Source organism: Miniopterus natalensis, chromosome 9, assembly GCF_054644295.1.
Source record: "Miniopterus natalensis isolate mMinNat1 chromosome 9, mMinNat1.hap1, whole genome shotgun sequence".
In the NCBI taxonomy this organism is placed as follows: Eukaryota; Metazoa; Chordata; class Mammalia; order Chiroptera; family Miniopteridae; genus Miniopterus; species Miniopterus natalensis.
In genome coordinates, this window is record NC_142089.1 from 5,709,758 (window position 1) to 5,729,007 (window position 19,250).

Genomic DNA, 19,250 nt, shown 5'->3' on the forward strand with positions numbered 1-19,250 from the left:
TTTAAATGCTTATCCCTGCATGCAGGCATCTTTGAATAATGACATATACGTATGGGTATGCACACATACATGACTGCTATACCACAGGCTCTGTTTAAACCTGTAACTATACCACAGGCACTGTTTAAAACTCTTCTTACCCATTTAAAACTAGGAACTGGAGGATTATAGTTCCTAAAACAGGGGACCACATACAAACTCTACCAAGAAAACGGAAGTTAGTGTCATACTGCATGATTCTAGTTTCAGTGGCTCAGCAATAAGGACAATGGCAAGCTGAATTATAGGATATGACCTCTGTAGTCTACACCACCCAAAAACACGGTTAAAACAAACACTTCTAACCGCTAGACAATCTGCTGTCATAAATCTTTTAAGCCATGTTTCATTCAGTCTTTTAGCTACTCACTAGTGGTACCAATTCTATCAAGAATGACTTAAGAAGGCTAGCTTTCAGATCCTACCCCTTTGTTTCCTTTTCCCTAGTAAAGAAAAACAAAACCAGTGAGTGATTTCCCTGATTCACATAAAATCCTTTCCCTCTTCCTCAATATTCCCTTCTCCCAGATCTCTGAAACTTATGAAACTAATAAATTTTCCTAGTTTCCAGCTTCAAAACCAAGGTGGCCTTTTAAATAACTGTGCCTGTAGACAACAAAACCCTTTTTTAACATAAGTCAAAATATAATTTTTAAAGAGTTACTTACATAATAGTTATGTGAATAAAACAAGATTAAATTTACTCACCATATTTAAAATTTTTAAATTCCTAAATGAAAGATATTTCTTTCAGACACCTTAGAACAATGCAAAATTCAATATTGTTGTTACCTGTTTAAGAGGCAGGTATAAGCAGAAGGCCTCAGAAAGCATGAGTAACACGTTAGGTTGAGTAGTAGTTATAGGCATGTTTGTTTTATAGTATTCTTTATATTTATATACACATTATATTGTCTTTAATACAGAAAATATTTCCTAATAAAGGATTTAAAACCCCAGAACTCCACAAATGGAAAAAAAAACCCTTACAAAAATAAAATATTAATGACAGCACTTGAATTCATCAGAAGTCCACTATTAACTTCCATAGACAATAAATTAATGTTTTCAAATATGCCAAAGGATTTTCCTTTCTGAATTAATAATAGTTGGAGATCTAACCCATTTCCTTTAACCCAACTAAGAAACAGGATCTTTCCAACTATTAACAAAGAGGGAAGAGGGGAGACAGTACATTTAATAGAAAGGGTATAGGATTTGGACCCAAAGGACCAGCATCATTACCTACATATTGGTATCTTTTAACATTCTAAACATACAAAAAAAATTACAAAATATATTTAGATTTTTTTTTGTGATCATGGGTATTATTTCACTTTTGTGTCCTCTCTCAAAAATGGAAATAATACCTAGGTCACAGGATTAAATATGTAAAGCACAAATGTTAATTTTCAATAATAGGAATTTTATCTTGTTCTTTTGTGAAATGAGTTTAAATGCATTTTATTTTTAGACAACCTACACGACATGTTTTTCTTACAAACAATGCCTCTGGCTCCAAATATATCAAGGTCAAAATAAATAAAGAGCTCGAGATACCATCAGTCCCATTGTCCTAGTCCTCCTGCGTAGACGAAAAGCAGCAGCCAGTATGATGACAGGTGATGGATCCAAATTGCCAGATTTGTTAACATTTTCCCATTTCTAAACCCTCCTTAAAGAAAATCATACATGGGTCACACCATCCTCACAGAAGTCCAGCAGAACAATCATGCCATCTGGATTCATGTTTCACAACAAAGAACCGGCAGTTTTTTAAATTAGCAAGGATGTGTTTGATTTGTCCTGCAGCCTGTCATAAAAGGTTTAACTCTTTTATAAAAGACTTTACTCCTTCCTGGTCTCTGTTCTTCAAGTTTACCTTTGAGTGATTTAATGTAATCTTTGATGGTACTTCTTACAGACTTCTTTTGTGAAGCTGGTTTCCTACAAGCGATGGTTCATGACAATATCAACACCAGTGATTACTGTGCTTTCAGTACCTTTGCCCTTGGGCATCATCAATGTTACCCCATCCTACTGCCCATCTTCCCCTCTACCTCCATGCACAGCCCATCTGTAATCTCCCAGATCTTGTAGATGTCAGAGAACATCTCATCATGGCTGACGAGGTCCCAGTAGATGATCATGATGGCCGAGGCTGGAAGGAGATGATGGAGGAGGCACTGGTCTAGCAAGAGCCCCGAGCTTGGAGCAAGCAGCACTCCAGGGAAAGGGAGCAAGAGAAAAAGCTACTTTATCTTGTTTTTAAACTCTCTCAATGTTTGGTGGGTATCACCATATTCCATGGTCTTTAAACCAAAGTGAGAAAAGTTCACTAACTGATAAAATAAGCTAAATGTAAGAATTCTATTTCTTGGCAAGGATCAAAGTCCTACACCCACATTACAAACCCCTTCAGTACCTGGGCCGTGTCTTGTGGATCCTCTCTACACCGCCCTACACCAACTGGGCACTCAGATGAACGTGTCATGTATCACCTTAATTTGATTAAATCCTGCACCGTTTTCAGTGCATACCAGTGCAATATATACATAAAGTACCAGCAAACTGAAAGAATATAGAGAGAATTGTATTAAAAAGTGAATATTATTGAAATATTTGGCAAAATTAACATAGTGGTTCTTGTATCAAAGTCAACTGAAGACCCTTACCCAACATAAATGGAAATGCCTTTAAAACGACTATCTTGACCCAGTGATCCCACTTCTAGGAATATATGCTAAGGAATCCGAAACACCAATCACAAAGAACTTATGCACCCCTATGTTCATAGCAGAGCAATTTACAATAACTAAGATCTGGAGACAGCCCAAGTGCCCATCAGTAGATGAGTGGATAAAAAAGCTGTGGGACATTTACACCATGGAATACTACGCAGCTGTAAAGAGGAAGGATCTTTTATCCTTTGGCACAGCATGGAGGGAACTAGAAAGTATTATGCTAAGTGAAATAAGCCAGTCAGAGAAAGACAAGTACCACATGATCTCACTTTTATGTGGAACATAAACAAAATAAACTGATGAACAAAGTGGATCCAGAGACACAGAAGCATGGAACAGACTGAGGGATCTCAGAGGGAAGGTGGGGAGGGGTGTGTGGGTGGGGAGAGATTAATCAAAGAACTTGTATGTTTATAAGCATAACCCATGGACCCAGACATTGGTATGGGGAAAGCCTGGGGGTGAGATGGGGGTGGGGTGGAGGGGATCAGTGGGGATATAAAGGGAACATCTGTAATATTTTCAACAATAAAGATAAAGAAACTTTAAAAATAAATAAATAAATAATAAAATGACTATCATAAATGTTCCATAGGTTTTAGTTTACTGATGAACCACAAGACCATCTATCTTCTCTTTCTCATAATCCCTTCAAGTCAAAATTAGCCTTACAAAATTCATTAAGCCCCTTAATTTTACCTTTTTTTCCTTGCCTTCTTTCCAACTGTTATTTCAGCATACAGATGCAGAAATAATGTCTTAATTACTAAGCACTGGAAAACAAGGCAGTCAAAACAAAATTTGTACTTAAAAGCCTTTTATTCTCCAGAATAATTTTATGTAATATCTCAAAGTCTCTATGTAGCAATTATACTGTTGTTGGCAATCTACTAAAGAATTTGCCTGCAACTATAATTACAGAGTGGCAACGCTGTAACTTTATATTACCTTTTCTATCACAGCATGTTTGGGGTTTGTTAAAATCCCAGTGACATCTTCAGCACAAACTTTCTCCTCCAAAACCTTCCTATACCCAAAATTAAGAAAAATGGCACCCAATAAAAAAATTTTATATACCATTTATATTCCAAAACCATAAAAACCCATAACCAGCTTTCTCCTTACTCAGAATAATGTATTTTCAGAAATATATTAAAGTGGTAAAGCATATTCCCATATAGTAGATTTGAGCAGAAGACATACAATTATAACATTTCTTAATTATTTTAAATAAAAACTTAGATTCCAAATCTTATAAACAGGATAAATGTATTATATGTACTCACTATATACTCACTTTGAATTAAAAATAAATACATCAGGAGAAGAAAAACTACCAACTCTGTTGTGTCACAATGTCATTAACTGGGCATAAAATAAATACACTAGCTATAATAAATATTCAACAAATCCTCAGTTAACAATAATTCTGCTCTTCCTAAGCAAATTTTTTAAAATTTTTATTTGTTTTGGGGGGGGGAAGAAGGGGAGAGAGGGAGAGAGAGAGAGAAACATCGATTTGTTGTTCCACTTATTTATGCACTCACTGGTTGATTGTGGTATGTGCCCTGACTGGGACTGAACCTGCAACCTTGGTGTATTGGCCGATGCTCTAACCAACTGGAAGCCACCCGGCCAGGGCCTAAGCAAATTTTGAATGATTTCAAAGGGAGATCACCTGGATGGCCAAGCTCTCATTCAACCTAAGAGGAACAGAGCTGTCTGAACTAACATTAATGTCCTTTTTAGTCACAATTTCCCCACATCAAGAAAGGACATTAAAATAAATTTTAACCTAACAGTTAAATTCAAATTAGACACATTCAGTACTGCACAGAATAGCAAAACAATAAATATTTTGAGAAGCAGTATGTATACATAGCACAGAGGTTAAGAGTGAGGGCTCTGGAGCCTGACAGCACGAGTTTTCTCCCAGGTTTCTAGTTTTCCCAATTCCTGGATGTGCGATCCCAGGCAAGTTAGCCAATATCTATCCCCTCCCATGTGAATGGGGAAAATAAAAGTGAGTATCTGCAAATAGGACTATTGTGAGGATTAAATGAGTTAAAATCTATAAGTGCCTAATTGTGCTTAGCATGGTTTAAGTGTTCATTACTGTTGTTTTAATTACTAATCACACTCACCCCCACCCACCCACCCAAAGGCAATTTAAAAAGTAAAAGCTGTTTTTGTTTTCCCTTCATCCATCTTGCCTCCTCAAGTTTATTTAGTTACAAAAGGAACTCTTGGGTATCAGACCCCAACAATGCCACAGGGAAACACAGTAAATGTAGTTAAATCATTTCCTCATTTAGGTAGCTTCTGCTTATTCTGGCCATGTAGTTTTCTATTCTGTCAAAACAAAAAAGGCTTCCCAGACATTACTACCTTTCCTCGCCCTATCCCTCAATTATTTAGATGTCTCCCTTCAAAGCTTTAACATTTACCACAAGCTTTTATAATTTATCTCTAAGACAAGACTAAACACTCTCTGAGAACTTGGTGGCCTCCCAGGCTATGCTTGCTAAATAACAAAAATCTAATGTCCTGCAGGTGTGCTCTCAAAAACCTAATTTCATATTTCTCATTTCTACCAACTCTATGTATACAGCATTCATCCCTAAACAATATAAACGTTTTCATAAAATAAGCACAAGTCGCCTGGCCAGGTGTGGCTCAGTTGTTGAGTGTTGACCTAGGATCCAGGCGATCGGGGTTCGATTCCCGGTCAGGGCACATGCCTGGGTTGCAGGCTGCAGCCAATCAATGACTCTCATCATTGATGTTTCTATCTCTCTATCCCTCTCCTTTAATCTCTCTGAAATCAATAAAGATATATTTAAAAAAAAAAAAAAAAAAAGCACAAGTCTTGATATACTACCAAGAGTTAAATCTATGAATACCTATACTTTGCTTACCATACAGCCAAAGTAGTGGGCCCTTTCAGGGTCTCACTATGGCACTGCAGACTTTGCTAGCTTCTATTACAGCGCTTCACACTTGACTGGGCAGCTACCAAAAGCAATCAGCACCATATTAGTGGCATGGACTTTTAAAAATGAACTCCAAAGCATCTCTTGAGAACTGCAAATGTCATATACCTGAAACTAATGTAATATTGTATCAATTATATCTCAATAAAAAATAATTTATAAAGAAAAACAGGACATGGCTGCTTTCCCCTATGAAAAACAACAAATGCACATATAAAGGCCACATGGAGTACAGTTTGGATTTTAAAGCAACCTCAAAAGCCTAGAACAGTAAGATGCAAAGCAGCAAAGACGACTAGGCTTTCTACATTTTATACAGTCTTCTCTCTTTGCTGTTTTGGAATCTAGATGTGAAAACTTATTTAAGTAACTGAAGAAGTTTAAATTATACCCTATAATAAAAAGCAGTTGCAAACACACAATATCAAAGGCCTCCTTCGATTTAGTGATATCTTCAATTGTTTCTGCCTTTAAATATATATATATTCTCATTGAATGTCATAATTTGGGTACCAAAACTAACCACAAAAACAATTTAACAAATAATTTTTCAAACACCATCCTCTGCAGTATATCTGATTCTAAGGCTAGTAAGCCAGGACAAGCAGAACAGGAAAACTGAGATAGTTAAACAGCACGTGCCCCAACAGGGGAATGAACCTACAACCTAGGTATGTGCCCTGACTGGGAATCGAACCCACCACCTTTTGGTGTATGAGACAATGCTCCAACTAACTGAGCCACACTGGCCAGGACTACACAAATTCCTAAGTAAAAGTCCACTCAATCCATCTTTATACTCATTTGTCATGTTATTAAAAGCATGTGACAGGTGATCTGTCACCTTATTCAACTTTAGAACTGATGTATCACAGGAAGAACACGGTAATAAGGTAATTTCCACATTTTCTAGTATTCAACTCCATGCAGTTCTCTCTGCACTTTAAGCACTACTTGAGATGGTAAGGTTACATCTATTCCACTACACAACTGTGAATGTTCACTACTTAGAAACACTGATGTCTGTTCTAAATATTAAAGCCTGCAATTACATCAAAAAAACTTTCCATAACATAAAACATACTTATTAGATATATTACTCCCCTTTAAATACCTATAAAAATTACTTTAAAGTTTGATATCTTTGATCAAGTAATCCCTATTTTAAGAAATTTTTTGCTCAGAAAATGACTGGCAAATGTACACAAACATTTCTCTTCCAGAATGTTTATCATAGTGTTACATAAAATAGAAGAAGAAGAAAAAAAATCCAACAAAATTAGCTAAGTAATTATGATATATCCATATTAGGGAATTTTCTATGTCACTAAAAGTTATGTAGAAAATACATAATTACATTAAAAATATTAAAAATGGAAAAAAGTAAGTTACCAAAAAAAGTATGCATATATATACTTTATATATGTATATATATAAAATGAAACAATCATGTAGCAAATTTATTTAATATGTGAGGGTGCAAGGAAAAGATGAGAAATATCCAACAAAATGTTAATGATCTCTTTGAGTGATAAGGAGTCATTTGCTTTCTGCTTTGTTCTTTCTGAATTTTCAATTTGTCAAATGCTTTTGTTTTTAAAATAAAGGGCATTACTTGTTCTTTAAGCTTTAAAACTGACTGGTTTATATTATTTATGGACATACTGAATATGTTCAATAAATTGTTCTGAAACGGGGTAAAGAACATGCACTATGAGAGCTAACTATCTTGCCTTCGTGTGTTTTCTTCCCTAAGTAAAGGTATTAAACTATGACGATCAACGAAGTAAAAATGCTACCAGGGAAAACACCAGAAGATAATGCCTCAGCAAAAGTTACAGAAGTTGTATGTGGGAAGAATAGTAACATGCTACTCTTTGCTACAAAAAAATTGGGACTTAAGCCAGGCGCTCTGAGACTCCAAACCTCATTTTGTTCTAATCTAGTTCAAAAGAACGCATTTAAACAAATGATTATTTTGTAAATATTTCAAAGGTATTTGAAAAAAGATATATTCAGAAAAAAATTATATATAGCAAATAACAAGCGAAAGGTAAAACAAATTCAATTTAGTGAATACATATTATGTGCCATGAACTGCTTTGGGTAGGTACAAGGGATATAAAACAGTCTCAAAATGTTCCTTTTCCCATCACGTTGTCTTCCTCATGAGAGACGTTTACAGGGTGGAAAACTGCTTATCCTGCATCGTTCCACAGCCTGAGCCTGAAGTGAGGCGGTGAAAAGGGCCCCAGAGCCAGACAAAAGAACCACTGAGAAAGAAGTAACATGCTGCTTCCTCTAACTGGCCGAAAAGATGGATAAAGAGCCCAAGACAACTACAGAACAATTTCCCCCTGAAAACCAACTTCAGTATTTTTCTAATATAAAGAAAACAATGACAAGAAACGACAAGTCAAAAGAACCCTCTTTTGCTCATCAAAGTAACCAGAAGACACGTCATCCTCAGTTGCCCTCGGATCCAGAGCTATAAATGTAAGTTCCACAGCAGGTGCTTGTGTAAAATTACAAAATCTGCAAAAAATCATGCTTTCAACACCAACATACCATTAAGTTTTGTTCATACAACCAATCAACCCATTACTGGCAAATGCTGAGAGTCACTTGCATTTCAGGAGTGAAGCAGAAGGAAAGCAGCAGAAGAGTTCACACACTGCTTGTAACTCACCAAAAACAACTTTATTTTCATCACATACTAAAATGTCTTGCTAACATACTCCAAAGTAATCCAATGCAATAAAAGTTTAAAAACACTGGAAAACAAAAAGAAATACATCTAATATCTTATCTAGGAGAGGGTGCAATCTAACTAATGCCCTTCTTTACAACCATAAACTTTATCCCAGTAGAAGGAAAATGTATGAAATATCGGGACACATTCCAGAATGTCAGCTTAGTAAGCTGCCAAGAGACGTCATGCAATACTAAATAATGCTGTGTTGGGTGTAGAAGAAAAGACAAAGCATGCTTTGAATCTGAGGAAAAGGAAGGAAGGAAAAGGCTGCTCTAAGACAGGGGGCAGAAGAAGGATCCAGATGTAAAAAGGTCCACAGCAAAGTCTGGCCAGCGGAAGGGGCCTCAAGGGTGACAGGCTTCTCCAACCGTGACACTGAGGGACAAGCTCCGTAAAGGGAGGGAAGGAAACTGACAGTGTGAGGCCCTCCCGTGATGGACCCATTCCAAAAGTCGTTCAAAAGGACAAAATTGGTTTCAACCAACTCCAGCTGAGTAAATGTACTGTCATTTCAGGGGCAACTTTACTCCCCACCTCCCAACGCCCCCCACATTGCTCTAGCTCGAGTCCTGACACTGCAGGGGAAGTGCTGCTGGTACTCAAGCTCACCCCGATGTGGTTACTGACCTCTTTCTTCTTCCTTTGCTGTATGAGCTCTTTATCTCCTTACTGTTCACCTTCGTAACTCCAGTGACTGAGTATCATTTAATCAACGTGGACATGTAACATAAAAATTATCATTCCTGTCTTTGGGAAAAGGAGAGGGAAAGTGGCTAGAAAGCTTCAGAAAGAGGGAGCAGGAGGCGAATTTCACGGACTTGTGCCTATTCCTGGTCACGGATATAGACAGACATGGGCATACTCATCTCTATTTGCAGGAGGAAGACAGGTTTTTGTCCTTTGCTTTTACACTTTTTAAATGAAATATTTAGTAGATACATTTATAAAATATATAGAGAGTACAAGCATTAACAAAACAAAAGCCCAGGTACTCCCCAGCCAGTTATAGAACACAACTCTCACCTCCGCAGTTCCACGTGACCCTCCCAGGTCGCCTTGCCACCATCCCCCTCTGAAGCACGCTGAATGTTGTCTCTATTGCCTTACGTGTCTTCACAGTTTTACCCTAGCCATGTGTTTGTGTGGGATAAGGAGTACAGAGAGCAGCTTTGCATGTTTTGAACTTTATAGTAATAACATACATCAGTTTCTTTTGCAACTTGTGAAGCTAGAGTTGGTTTACCTATGATTTCTGTGTGCGCATGCGTGCGGTCGTTCTCTTCTTTGCTGCATTCTTTTATATAAACATACCGTGGAGTCTGGTCAAGACGGCAAAGTGGTAAACACTGTGCTTGCCTCCTCCCAGGACCACATCAATATTACAACTAAAATCTACAACAATCAACCTGGAGAGCCATCTGAAGACTAGCTGAACAGAAGTCCTATAAGGATGTAAAAAAGCAGCCACATTGAGACCAAGGGAAGGAGGGAAGGGAGGTAGGGGAGGAAGGGGAGGAAGGGAGGAAGGGAGGAAGATTTATTTAATCCCTTGCTGGGTTGTTTCTAGGTTTTTGTGGGCTATTTTTGCTCTAAGAAAAATGAGTGCTGTTAGGAGTTTAAATGCCCGAATCTTCAGCAGTTTTAGTGACTCCCAGAGAAATGCAGTACATTGGTAGAGGCTAGAGAAAGAAATGTGATTGGGCATGAGCAAGATACACAATTCAAAGAATGAATCCTGACAAAGGGTAGGTTAAAAGAAACTAGACATTCCATCTCTTAGGTCAGAACTCATGTTGTGGAGGTGGACAAGTGGTAGCTGAAGAACTGGGCTAACCTTACTTGTTCAGCCACACTGTGAAGCACTTTAGATGCTGTTATGAAGTTTACACTTTAGTCTGATCTAACTAATTAGCCCTGGCTTATCCTGTAAAAGACTTAAGGAGACCTCATTCTGATTCAAGGCTAGTGCCTCTTAACCCTTTGTGGGGACACAGATCTCTCTAAAAATGTAATGAAAGTGATTATGCCCTCCCTAGGAAAATGCATAAGATACATTTTACATATAATTTCAAGGGGCCACCTTGACAGACATTCAAAAGTCTATTCATAGACCCCAGGAAAAGAAATCCAAACTAAAATGCAACTGAGAATTAGGTAATACTAATGAGAGGGGGGAAAATCTAAAGACTTACACAAGAGAGGACTAGACTACAAAATTCTAACCATTTAACCAAATAGAAACAACAACAATAAAAATTCATCAAAATGCAGCAGGATGCTGTGGTAAGGAGGTAACTAGACAATAAAAAATGCTCCCAAAGTGGGAGGAACTTGGAATATAATGGGATATTATTAAACAAAGCCATTTGTGTATGCACTCGGGTCTCAAAAATGTCAAGGCAGTAACATTTATCTGTGCCATGGAAAATATTCTCTCCGAGACCAGAAAGTGCTTAAGTAAGACTGCTACTACTCAGTTTTCAGATCTGGCACATTCTCTAAAGTACCCTTCACCCTCTTCTACTTTTTCATAAGAAATCTTATGGCAAGAACATTCCATTGCATTCCATCTGCAATCAGCTATAATCCCTGTGAGCAGCAGTCCAGGCCAGCTTGCCAGCATAGAAGTCTTTCAATACAGCAAACACATGTAGCTATAGCAAATTCATTTTTCAACAATTCTAGATTCAAAATGTATGCTCTCTCCCAATCTTAAGTCCAATGTTGTTGTTTTTTGAAACAAAACAAGCCATTAATACTTTCTAAACATAGCAAGTAGCTCACTTAAAAAATTATTTGGATTACGTATTAGTCAAATTACTAATACATTGCCATATAATATAAAAAACAGAAATAGAAAATATTAGTAGAAAACCAAAAACACCAAAAATCCTAGAGGAAAAAGTCTCTGATACAATTAGATAACTAGCTTTCCAAGAACAAACTCCTTTCAAAGGAACCAAAATTACCCCAAGCCCCGAGCCATAACAAAGTAAGTATTTAGCTAGAAAACCAGCCCTACTTTTTCCAAGGCTGATTCAGCTAATGAGGAGTTTTGTTTCAGTAGAGTAGACTAATGCTAATTTAAAAGTCAAATTTTTCCTGCTGAACGTTTACGTGTGAGAGGCAATCTGTTATGGCCAGAGGAGGGTCAGGAATACCAATATCTAGTCATATAACATATAAGTTCTAATAAGCTACAATTCTGAAATTTTCCCCAAACATACTGGATGTTTAGTTTAAAATCTACTTATTCCTCAAGGTCTAGCTGAAATGCCCTATCATCTATGAATCTTACATGTGCCTTTTGCCAAACTCACATCTGCATTTTTCTTAAAACCCTTTTTTATGGCAATTATCACTTTGACCATTTTTACTTCGTATTGAGGTTGCTTTAGTATGTCTTGTCTCTCCAACCACACAAACTAAAAACTCCTTAAGGGAAGGACCCCGTGGTTCATACAACTCTGTAATCCCTACAGACACACATTAGACTCTCAAAAGAGGAAAGGAAATACAGAAAGGGCAAGGCAGAGCAAAACCACTAGCCTGTGGTCTAGTAAAGTTTTGGACAAAATATGATGGAAAAATCATTGGCAGGTTAGCACTGTGTTTAAGGTGGTCCACAGGTTGGTTTTCATAGGACTAGTGCAATACATCCAGCTGACTTTAACCAAATTATTAATCACTTTTAATAAAAACCAGGCATTTCTTCTTTAATATTTTATCAAAAGGCATACCAATATTTTCAGTAATCCTAGAGAGGTTTTTGGAGGGATATAACCAAGAATGGGTGATTTAAACTTATATCCTCACAAATTCTAAATTTTATGACCCTATCCTAAAAAGGTAATACATCAAAAATCGTAAACCAGAAATCGTATTTTCTTCTTCAGCTTGCTATCTACCCCAAGTGAAAAGATCTGAAATCCTTCATCCAGAATGAATATTATGTATTTGGGTAATTTTACTTTTTCCCACTAAACTGACATTATTTTTTACATAATCAAAATAAGGTAAAAAAGAGAGCTATGTGGCCTGGCCGGTTTCCTCAGTGGTTAGAGCATCGGTCCTCAGACTGAAGGGTCTCGGGCTCGATTCCCAGTCATCACGGGCATGGGCCTCAGCGCAGGCTCCATCCCCAGCCCTGACTGGGGATGTGTCGCTCTTACATTGATGTCTCTCTCTCTCTTTCCCCCTCCTTCCTCCCTTCCACTCTCTCTAAAAATCAATGGAAAAATACCCTTGGGTGAGAATTTAAAAAAAAAAGTATGTATCTTAAAAACAATGAGATCTAACACCTTTTGTTATTAGCCATCTATAATCTCTTAGTCGGGCCATATGGTAGCAACTCACTGATGTTTCCCTTTCACATTGATGTTTCTCTCTCTTCATCTCTCTAAAAATCAATAAACATATCCTCAGTTGAGGATTAAAAAGAAGATGATGCTACTTGACCTTTGACCTTGACAAGGAAAATAACCTTATAACCAACTGAAGATGGGGGCATTCTAAAATGATTTGTAATCGAGAAAAAACATTAGTATCACTACTTAGACTAATAAAATTTTTCTATTTACTTTTATTATACGGTAAATTGACCTTTACATTTCATGGATATGGCTTTTTTTTTTTCAATTGATTTCAGAGAAAGGAAGGGAGAAGGGGAGAGAGAAAGGGGCATTAATGATGAGAGTCACTGATCGGCTGCCTCCTGCACGCCCCCCACTGGGGATCCAGCCTGCAACCAGGCATGTGCCCTGACTGGGAAGCGAACCATGACCTCCTGGTTCATAGGTTGATGCTCAACCACTGAGCCACACCAGCTGGGCATGGATATGGCCTTTTAATACCCATTTTCTACTTAAAAAGTTTCCAGTAAGGCCCTAGTCGGTTTGGCTCAGCAATTAGAGCGTCAGTCCACAGACTAGGGGTCCCCTGTTTGATTCTGGCCAAGGGCATGTACCTCAGCTGCAGGTTCGATCCCGGCCCCAGTCAGAGCACATGTAGGAGGCAACCAATCGATGTCTCTCTCTCACGTCAATGTTTCTCTCTCTCTCCCTTCCTCTCTCTCTCTCTCTCTCTCTCTCCCCCCCTTCTACTCTCTCGAAAAAGCAATGGACAAAATATCCTTGGGAGAGGATTAAAAAAATTAAAAATTTAAAAGATAGATTGTTACAAGTCCTATTTATCAAGTTCAGAGAAGTGAGTAAGCAATAGAAAGTTCAAAGCTGTATATGAGGAATCAAAAAACAAACAAAAATGCACAGCTTATAGTAACAGAGAATAGAATGGTGGTTACCAGAGGCTGGGGTGGGGGGAGGGAAGATATTGCTCAAATGGCAAAAACTTTCAGTTATAAGATGAATAAGTTCTGGCGATCTAATATGCAGCATAACGACGACAGTTAATGTATTGTAAAAAAATTAAAATTAATAATAATAATAATAATGTATTGTATACTTAAAATTTGCTAAGAGAAGCTCTCAGGTGTTCTCACCATATACACCTAAAAAGGTAACTATGATAGGTGATATGTTAATTAGTTTGATTTTGGTAATCATTTTACAGTGTATACATATATAAAAACATCACATTGTATACCTTAAGCACACTGTATATAAACTGATTTCTCACTGGTAGAATCCTTTACACAGAATGCAGCAAATGGCCCACAAACAGACGAAATCGGAATGTTTTCCCAACTATTCAGCATTAACTTGTGTCTGAAAGACCTACAATTCTTCTGCTTTATCACAAAGCTATAGGTTTTAAGATGACAGAATCTACCACTATTTTCAGTAATAATTTGCCTACATCCCCATATCAAGTAATTATTAACACAAGTACAAAAGAAATCAGCTTAAGCCATTTTTCACCTAAGCAATTATACAGAGAAACACACTGGGAAGCAATGACTAATAATTTTAGCAATAATTTATGTTTAGCAATTAATTTATGCAATAATTATTAGCAATGACTAATAATTTATATGCTATAGCTGTATCTGTTATTCAATTCAAAGAACTATTGTAGGAGCTTAAGACTATCTTGGCAAGCTCAAGTGCTATTTAAAATCAAGAAAGAAAAATAACCTTGGTGCCTCAACAGGTATATTTCATGTCATCATTTAGTAAAAATCACTGCTTATACCTTTATTACTACTAAGATTTCAACTTAATAACACTAGCTAAATTAGGTTAGTCCTACACAGATTTCTCAATTGCAAAGAACCAAATAGTCCATATTTAAATTTGCTACAGAAAATATTACAGGGGGAAAGCATTCAATGGATCACTCAAAATAGTAAAGTTCAAAGTGGTAATACCAAAATGTTCATTTATTCTGATCACGGCAAGAAGGGAAAAGAGGAGGAATAGAAAAATGAGATATAACTGAAAGAAAAGAAAGTGTACTTACTAGTCGAGTTGCCTTGCATCTGAATGATGCACTTGGATTCTTTGCTGGTCTCTCGAGAATTAAAGGGCCGCACACGAACAGCCACCTTCACTGAGGCTCCTGACATTCTGACGGTCTTGTTATATAATTACAGTCCAGAAATAAAGAATTAAATCTTCTTTTGAAGTTATGTTCAAGTTTCCTTTAAAAAGAAAAAAATTCCATAGAAGGCTGTCAGAATTAAAGCTTGGGCTACTTGAGCATAAGAGTTACTATCTTGTATCTTAGGACTATTTGTTTCCATTTCTAAAAACCTCATTCAATTTCTTCCCTGTATATCTTATATTCTCAACAGTAAATTACCAATTAGAAAATTAAGACTGAAATTTGTTTTCCTACTCCATTATTTCTTTACCACGCCTAAAAAGTCCCTAAACTTAGTAATAAAAATATATATAACTGCAAAGTAATAGGCATTTATCTTGCTCTGTTTTTTCAAATCAATATTCAGTAACAGATGAAAAACACAAACATTTATTTGTTAGAGTTCCTTACACAAGTAAATTCCCACCTGCAAAAATGACATTATTTTAAAGAAATGCACTAAGTTTTCTATATTTTAATTACAGCTTGAAACACTCAGCTATATGGTGTATAATTAAACAGCAAAGAGCAGAGTTCTATGGCTAGCTCTTTTCACGTCTTTGTATTCAGAGATTTCTTTAACTTGGATGAACCCTTTCATATGTATCTCATTTGCCCCTCATGAATCACCCTGTACAACAAGCAGAGAAGATTCTAAGAGACCAAGGTTCTACCCTCTGATGTGCCACTGACTCATGACAGAATCAAATCACTACATTTTACTACTGAATGAAGCCACAGGAAAAAATGTGAACATTTTTCAGAGGAATGAGCTTCCCTCCCAACTGAACAAAACAAACACTATTCTGTGAAAAGAACCCACGAGAAAATTTCCACAAGAAAAAACAGATCTCAATCTGTTCTCTATCCATTATATAAACATCTTCAAGAATCAACCAAAAGAAAAAACAAAAGAAGAAAAATACTTTTGAGTCCAATTATCAGGGAATCCCAACAGAACTTAAATCTGACCAATTTTCCCCCACATAATTAGGAATGATAACCTCCAGTTGCACAACTACAAATGTTTTCCACAAGAGCAGGTATGACCAAATAAATAAATATAAAACCAAAAGCTACCCTCTACTTCATTACCGATCTTATTTTCTCAATAGCATTATCACTTTTTAAAAGTCCTGTTCTTTGAAACATGTCTACTGTCCGTCTCTCTCAACACCACCACCAGAATGTTCAGAGATCTTGTTTGCTAGCACTTGGAACCGTACCTGACGCAAGAACTCAGTGGTTGTTGAAAGAATGAATTAATGAATTACATTTACCAGTTGTAAAAATTGTCTGTTCAAGTCCTTTGCCCGGTTTACTGACTTTTTTGTTTTTGTTTCAATGATTACAATTATTGACATTAGTCTTTTTATATTTGTTGCAATGGTTTTCCAATCCCTTTCCCATTTTATTTTACATTAAACAGATAGTTCTTTTTTAATATATCAAAATGTGATCATTTATTGTGATCACATTTTTAAAATGAAAGCTTAGCATTTTTAACCCTCCCAATCAATACAGCATGCCGATAGAGAGCTGAGGACAGTACTTTGCCAAGAGAGAATGAATGAAGCACTCAGAAAAAGAAAGAACACATCTCATCCCCAAGTTCACTTCGATACATAGCCATCCTCTCAACACTCAGCATAGCACCCCCCAAACTAGCAATCTCTGCCAATCTTCCTATTTGGATCTGGCCCCATACCATAAATCTTAAAGTCATCTGTTTCCTTCTCTTTGAATTCTTTTATTAGTATTAACATTATTAATGAAATGCCATATGAAAACCTTAAAAACAAATTTGCATTTTCCTATCCCTTCCTTCCTCTCATTCCCACTGCCATTATCCCAATGTTTGTCCTTACTACCTCATGCCTAGCATACTTGGAATAACAGAACTGATATTTGAGCTTTTAGGGTTGACAGAACAGAATCACAGTAATGGAAGGAAACTAGACTTTGGGTGGTGAACATACAATGAAGTATACAAATGTATTATAAAGTTGTATACCTGAAATTTATATGATATTATTAACCAATGTTACCCCAATTAATTTAATTTTTAAAAAGGCAAATGAGCCTAAACACTTCTGGTATTGGACAGTTTTAAGACAGGCCCCAGGTATGGATTGTTTGTTTAATTTCACGAAAGTACGTTGCAAATCTCCAGCAGAGAACCCTGCTTTATGCAACTGGTTAACCCCACTGCAATATTACCCTTTCCAAAGCATGACTTTCAGTTTCACTGCCAAACTCAAGAACTTCCTCTCATTCCCCAGTGCGTACAAAATCAAGACCAAAGTCAAGGTACTCTGTGTTCTAGTCAAGCTCCTTCACCATCCCACCCACATGTTCTTTCACACCTCCTAACAATTTCTCCTCTACAATGGGCATATGAATTTTCATTTTCTCCTCTATTTGATAACCCAGCTCTAGTCTTACCTCTTCCAAAATGACTACCCAAGCGTTCCAGGAATCACTGGTATTTCCTGCAGCATTTATAGCCCCGAACACACTGTGAGAGCACTGCTATCATTTTACATGACTGCATTCTATCTTGTATTGTTCTTTAATAGCTTCCCAAAGTAAAAATCCTGTTCTCTCAAAAACCTCTTTGAACTTGGGCTTCTTGAAAAAATGGTTATTTTGAAGTCTGGACAAGAAATTTCAAGATGATCCTGGACCCTGTTGGTGTGATCACAAGCAACAAACCTGTCAAAGATGAGTAAGGTCATGACAAAAGGACACAGATGCCAACTTAAAGGGGCTCCTACTGGCCAAAGATGGGATAATTAGTATATAAAAATACACACATACATATATATATATGCATACATATATACTGCAAATGGACTGAAAAACGTCAAATATATAAATTCATGAGTTCATAATGATATTTTCAAAAACCTAATTATTCTGAAGACTGGGAAATAAAACAAAAGAACTGAGCACATATCTGATCTGTATATACTGTATAAACTATATTCCAGTGTAGCCGAAGAATCAATGTGGGCAATTTCTTCTTTACAGAAAAATTCCAGGTAATAAATGCAGAAGAAATGACAGAATTAGAACGTCACCATTTTTCAACCCTACTGATACAAAGGCTCTCTGCAACAATCATCACTAGCTGCTAAAAAGCCTTAGATGACAGTTTGGTTGATGTGCGAACATTACAGTGAATGAATTAGGTGACAACATCTGAATCAAACTGAGCATCGCTGAAAGTGGGACACACCTAGATGGTCTATGCATCCAGATGTGCTACAACAGAAAACCAGCATCACCTATTAAGTATTCTTATCCCATGTCCTTAAAAAAATACTGAATAGAATCAAGCTTCAGATCTAACTACGTTTACAGGACATATAGGAAGCAAAGAAACAATTCAAGTGACAACTAAAAGGTGCAATCAGCCAAATCTACAGGTCAAGTCACCCAGTTCCTTCAAATAAATGGGGGAATAATAAAAGACACTCATGTTGCCATGGCCGGTTTGGCTCAGTTGTGAGAGCATCTGCCTGTGGACTGAAGGGTCCTAGATTCAATTCCAGCCAAGGGCATGTGCCTCAGTTGCAGGCTTAATCCCTGACCCTGGTCGGGGCCTGTTTGAGAGGAAACCAATCAATGTCTCTCTCTCACATCGATGTTTCTCTCTCCCGCCCCGCCTTTCCACTCTCTCTGAAAAGCAATGGAAAAAATATCCTTGGGTAAGAGACTCACATTAGTTATTAACCAAATGCAATGATTTTTTAATCAAGAAAATCTGTAAAAAGACTTTTTTTATATAATCATAGAAGTCTGGACATAGACTGGGTATCAGATGATATTAAGGAATTTGTTAGGGGAAGACAGAAGAAACAAGTTTGCCAAAATGTCAACAATTATAGAATATTGTAGATATTTAAATTTAAAAAACAAAACTTTCTTTTGTGTTCTGTCCATGGCCTACCAAAATGTTGAATGCTGCTGACTGACATGCCAACAGACAACAAAGGTTCAAACCTCCTTGCTGGGTTTTAGATATAAAGTACTATGTATTTGAAGTACTATGCAACTAGGAAGCAAAACACTAACATCTGTAATATCGAATGTCCCCATACATACACTTCTCAATATACTGTTTGACTCCTCTACCTAGCTATCCGCCAGCATTTTATTCAGCTTAACACA

The 19,250-nt window shown here is 36.9% G+C and overlaps 1 protein-coding gene and 1 pseudogene across 5 annotated transcripts in view; both read right to left on the reverse strand.

The window, feature by feature from the left end:
* The window catches only part of KIF1B (kinesin family member 1B), a 121,088-nt gene that overhangs the window by 92,062 nt on the left and 9,776 nt on the right, over positions 1–19,250 (reverse strand). For all 5 annotated transcript variants that reach the window (XM_087820120.1, XM_016214596.2, XM_016214592.2 and 2 more), the window contains exon 2: positions 14,952–15,132. In XM_087820120.1, the coding sequence (XP_087676246.1) occupies positions 14,952–15,057 (106 nt within the window). In that variant the 5' untranslated portion in view covers positions 15,058–15,132. The remainder of the gene's footprint in view (positions 1–14,951; positions 15,133–19,250) is intronic.
* On the reverse strand, positions 525–4,887 carry LOC107538389 (translationally-controlled tumor protein-like; annotated as a pseudogene).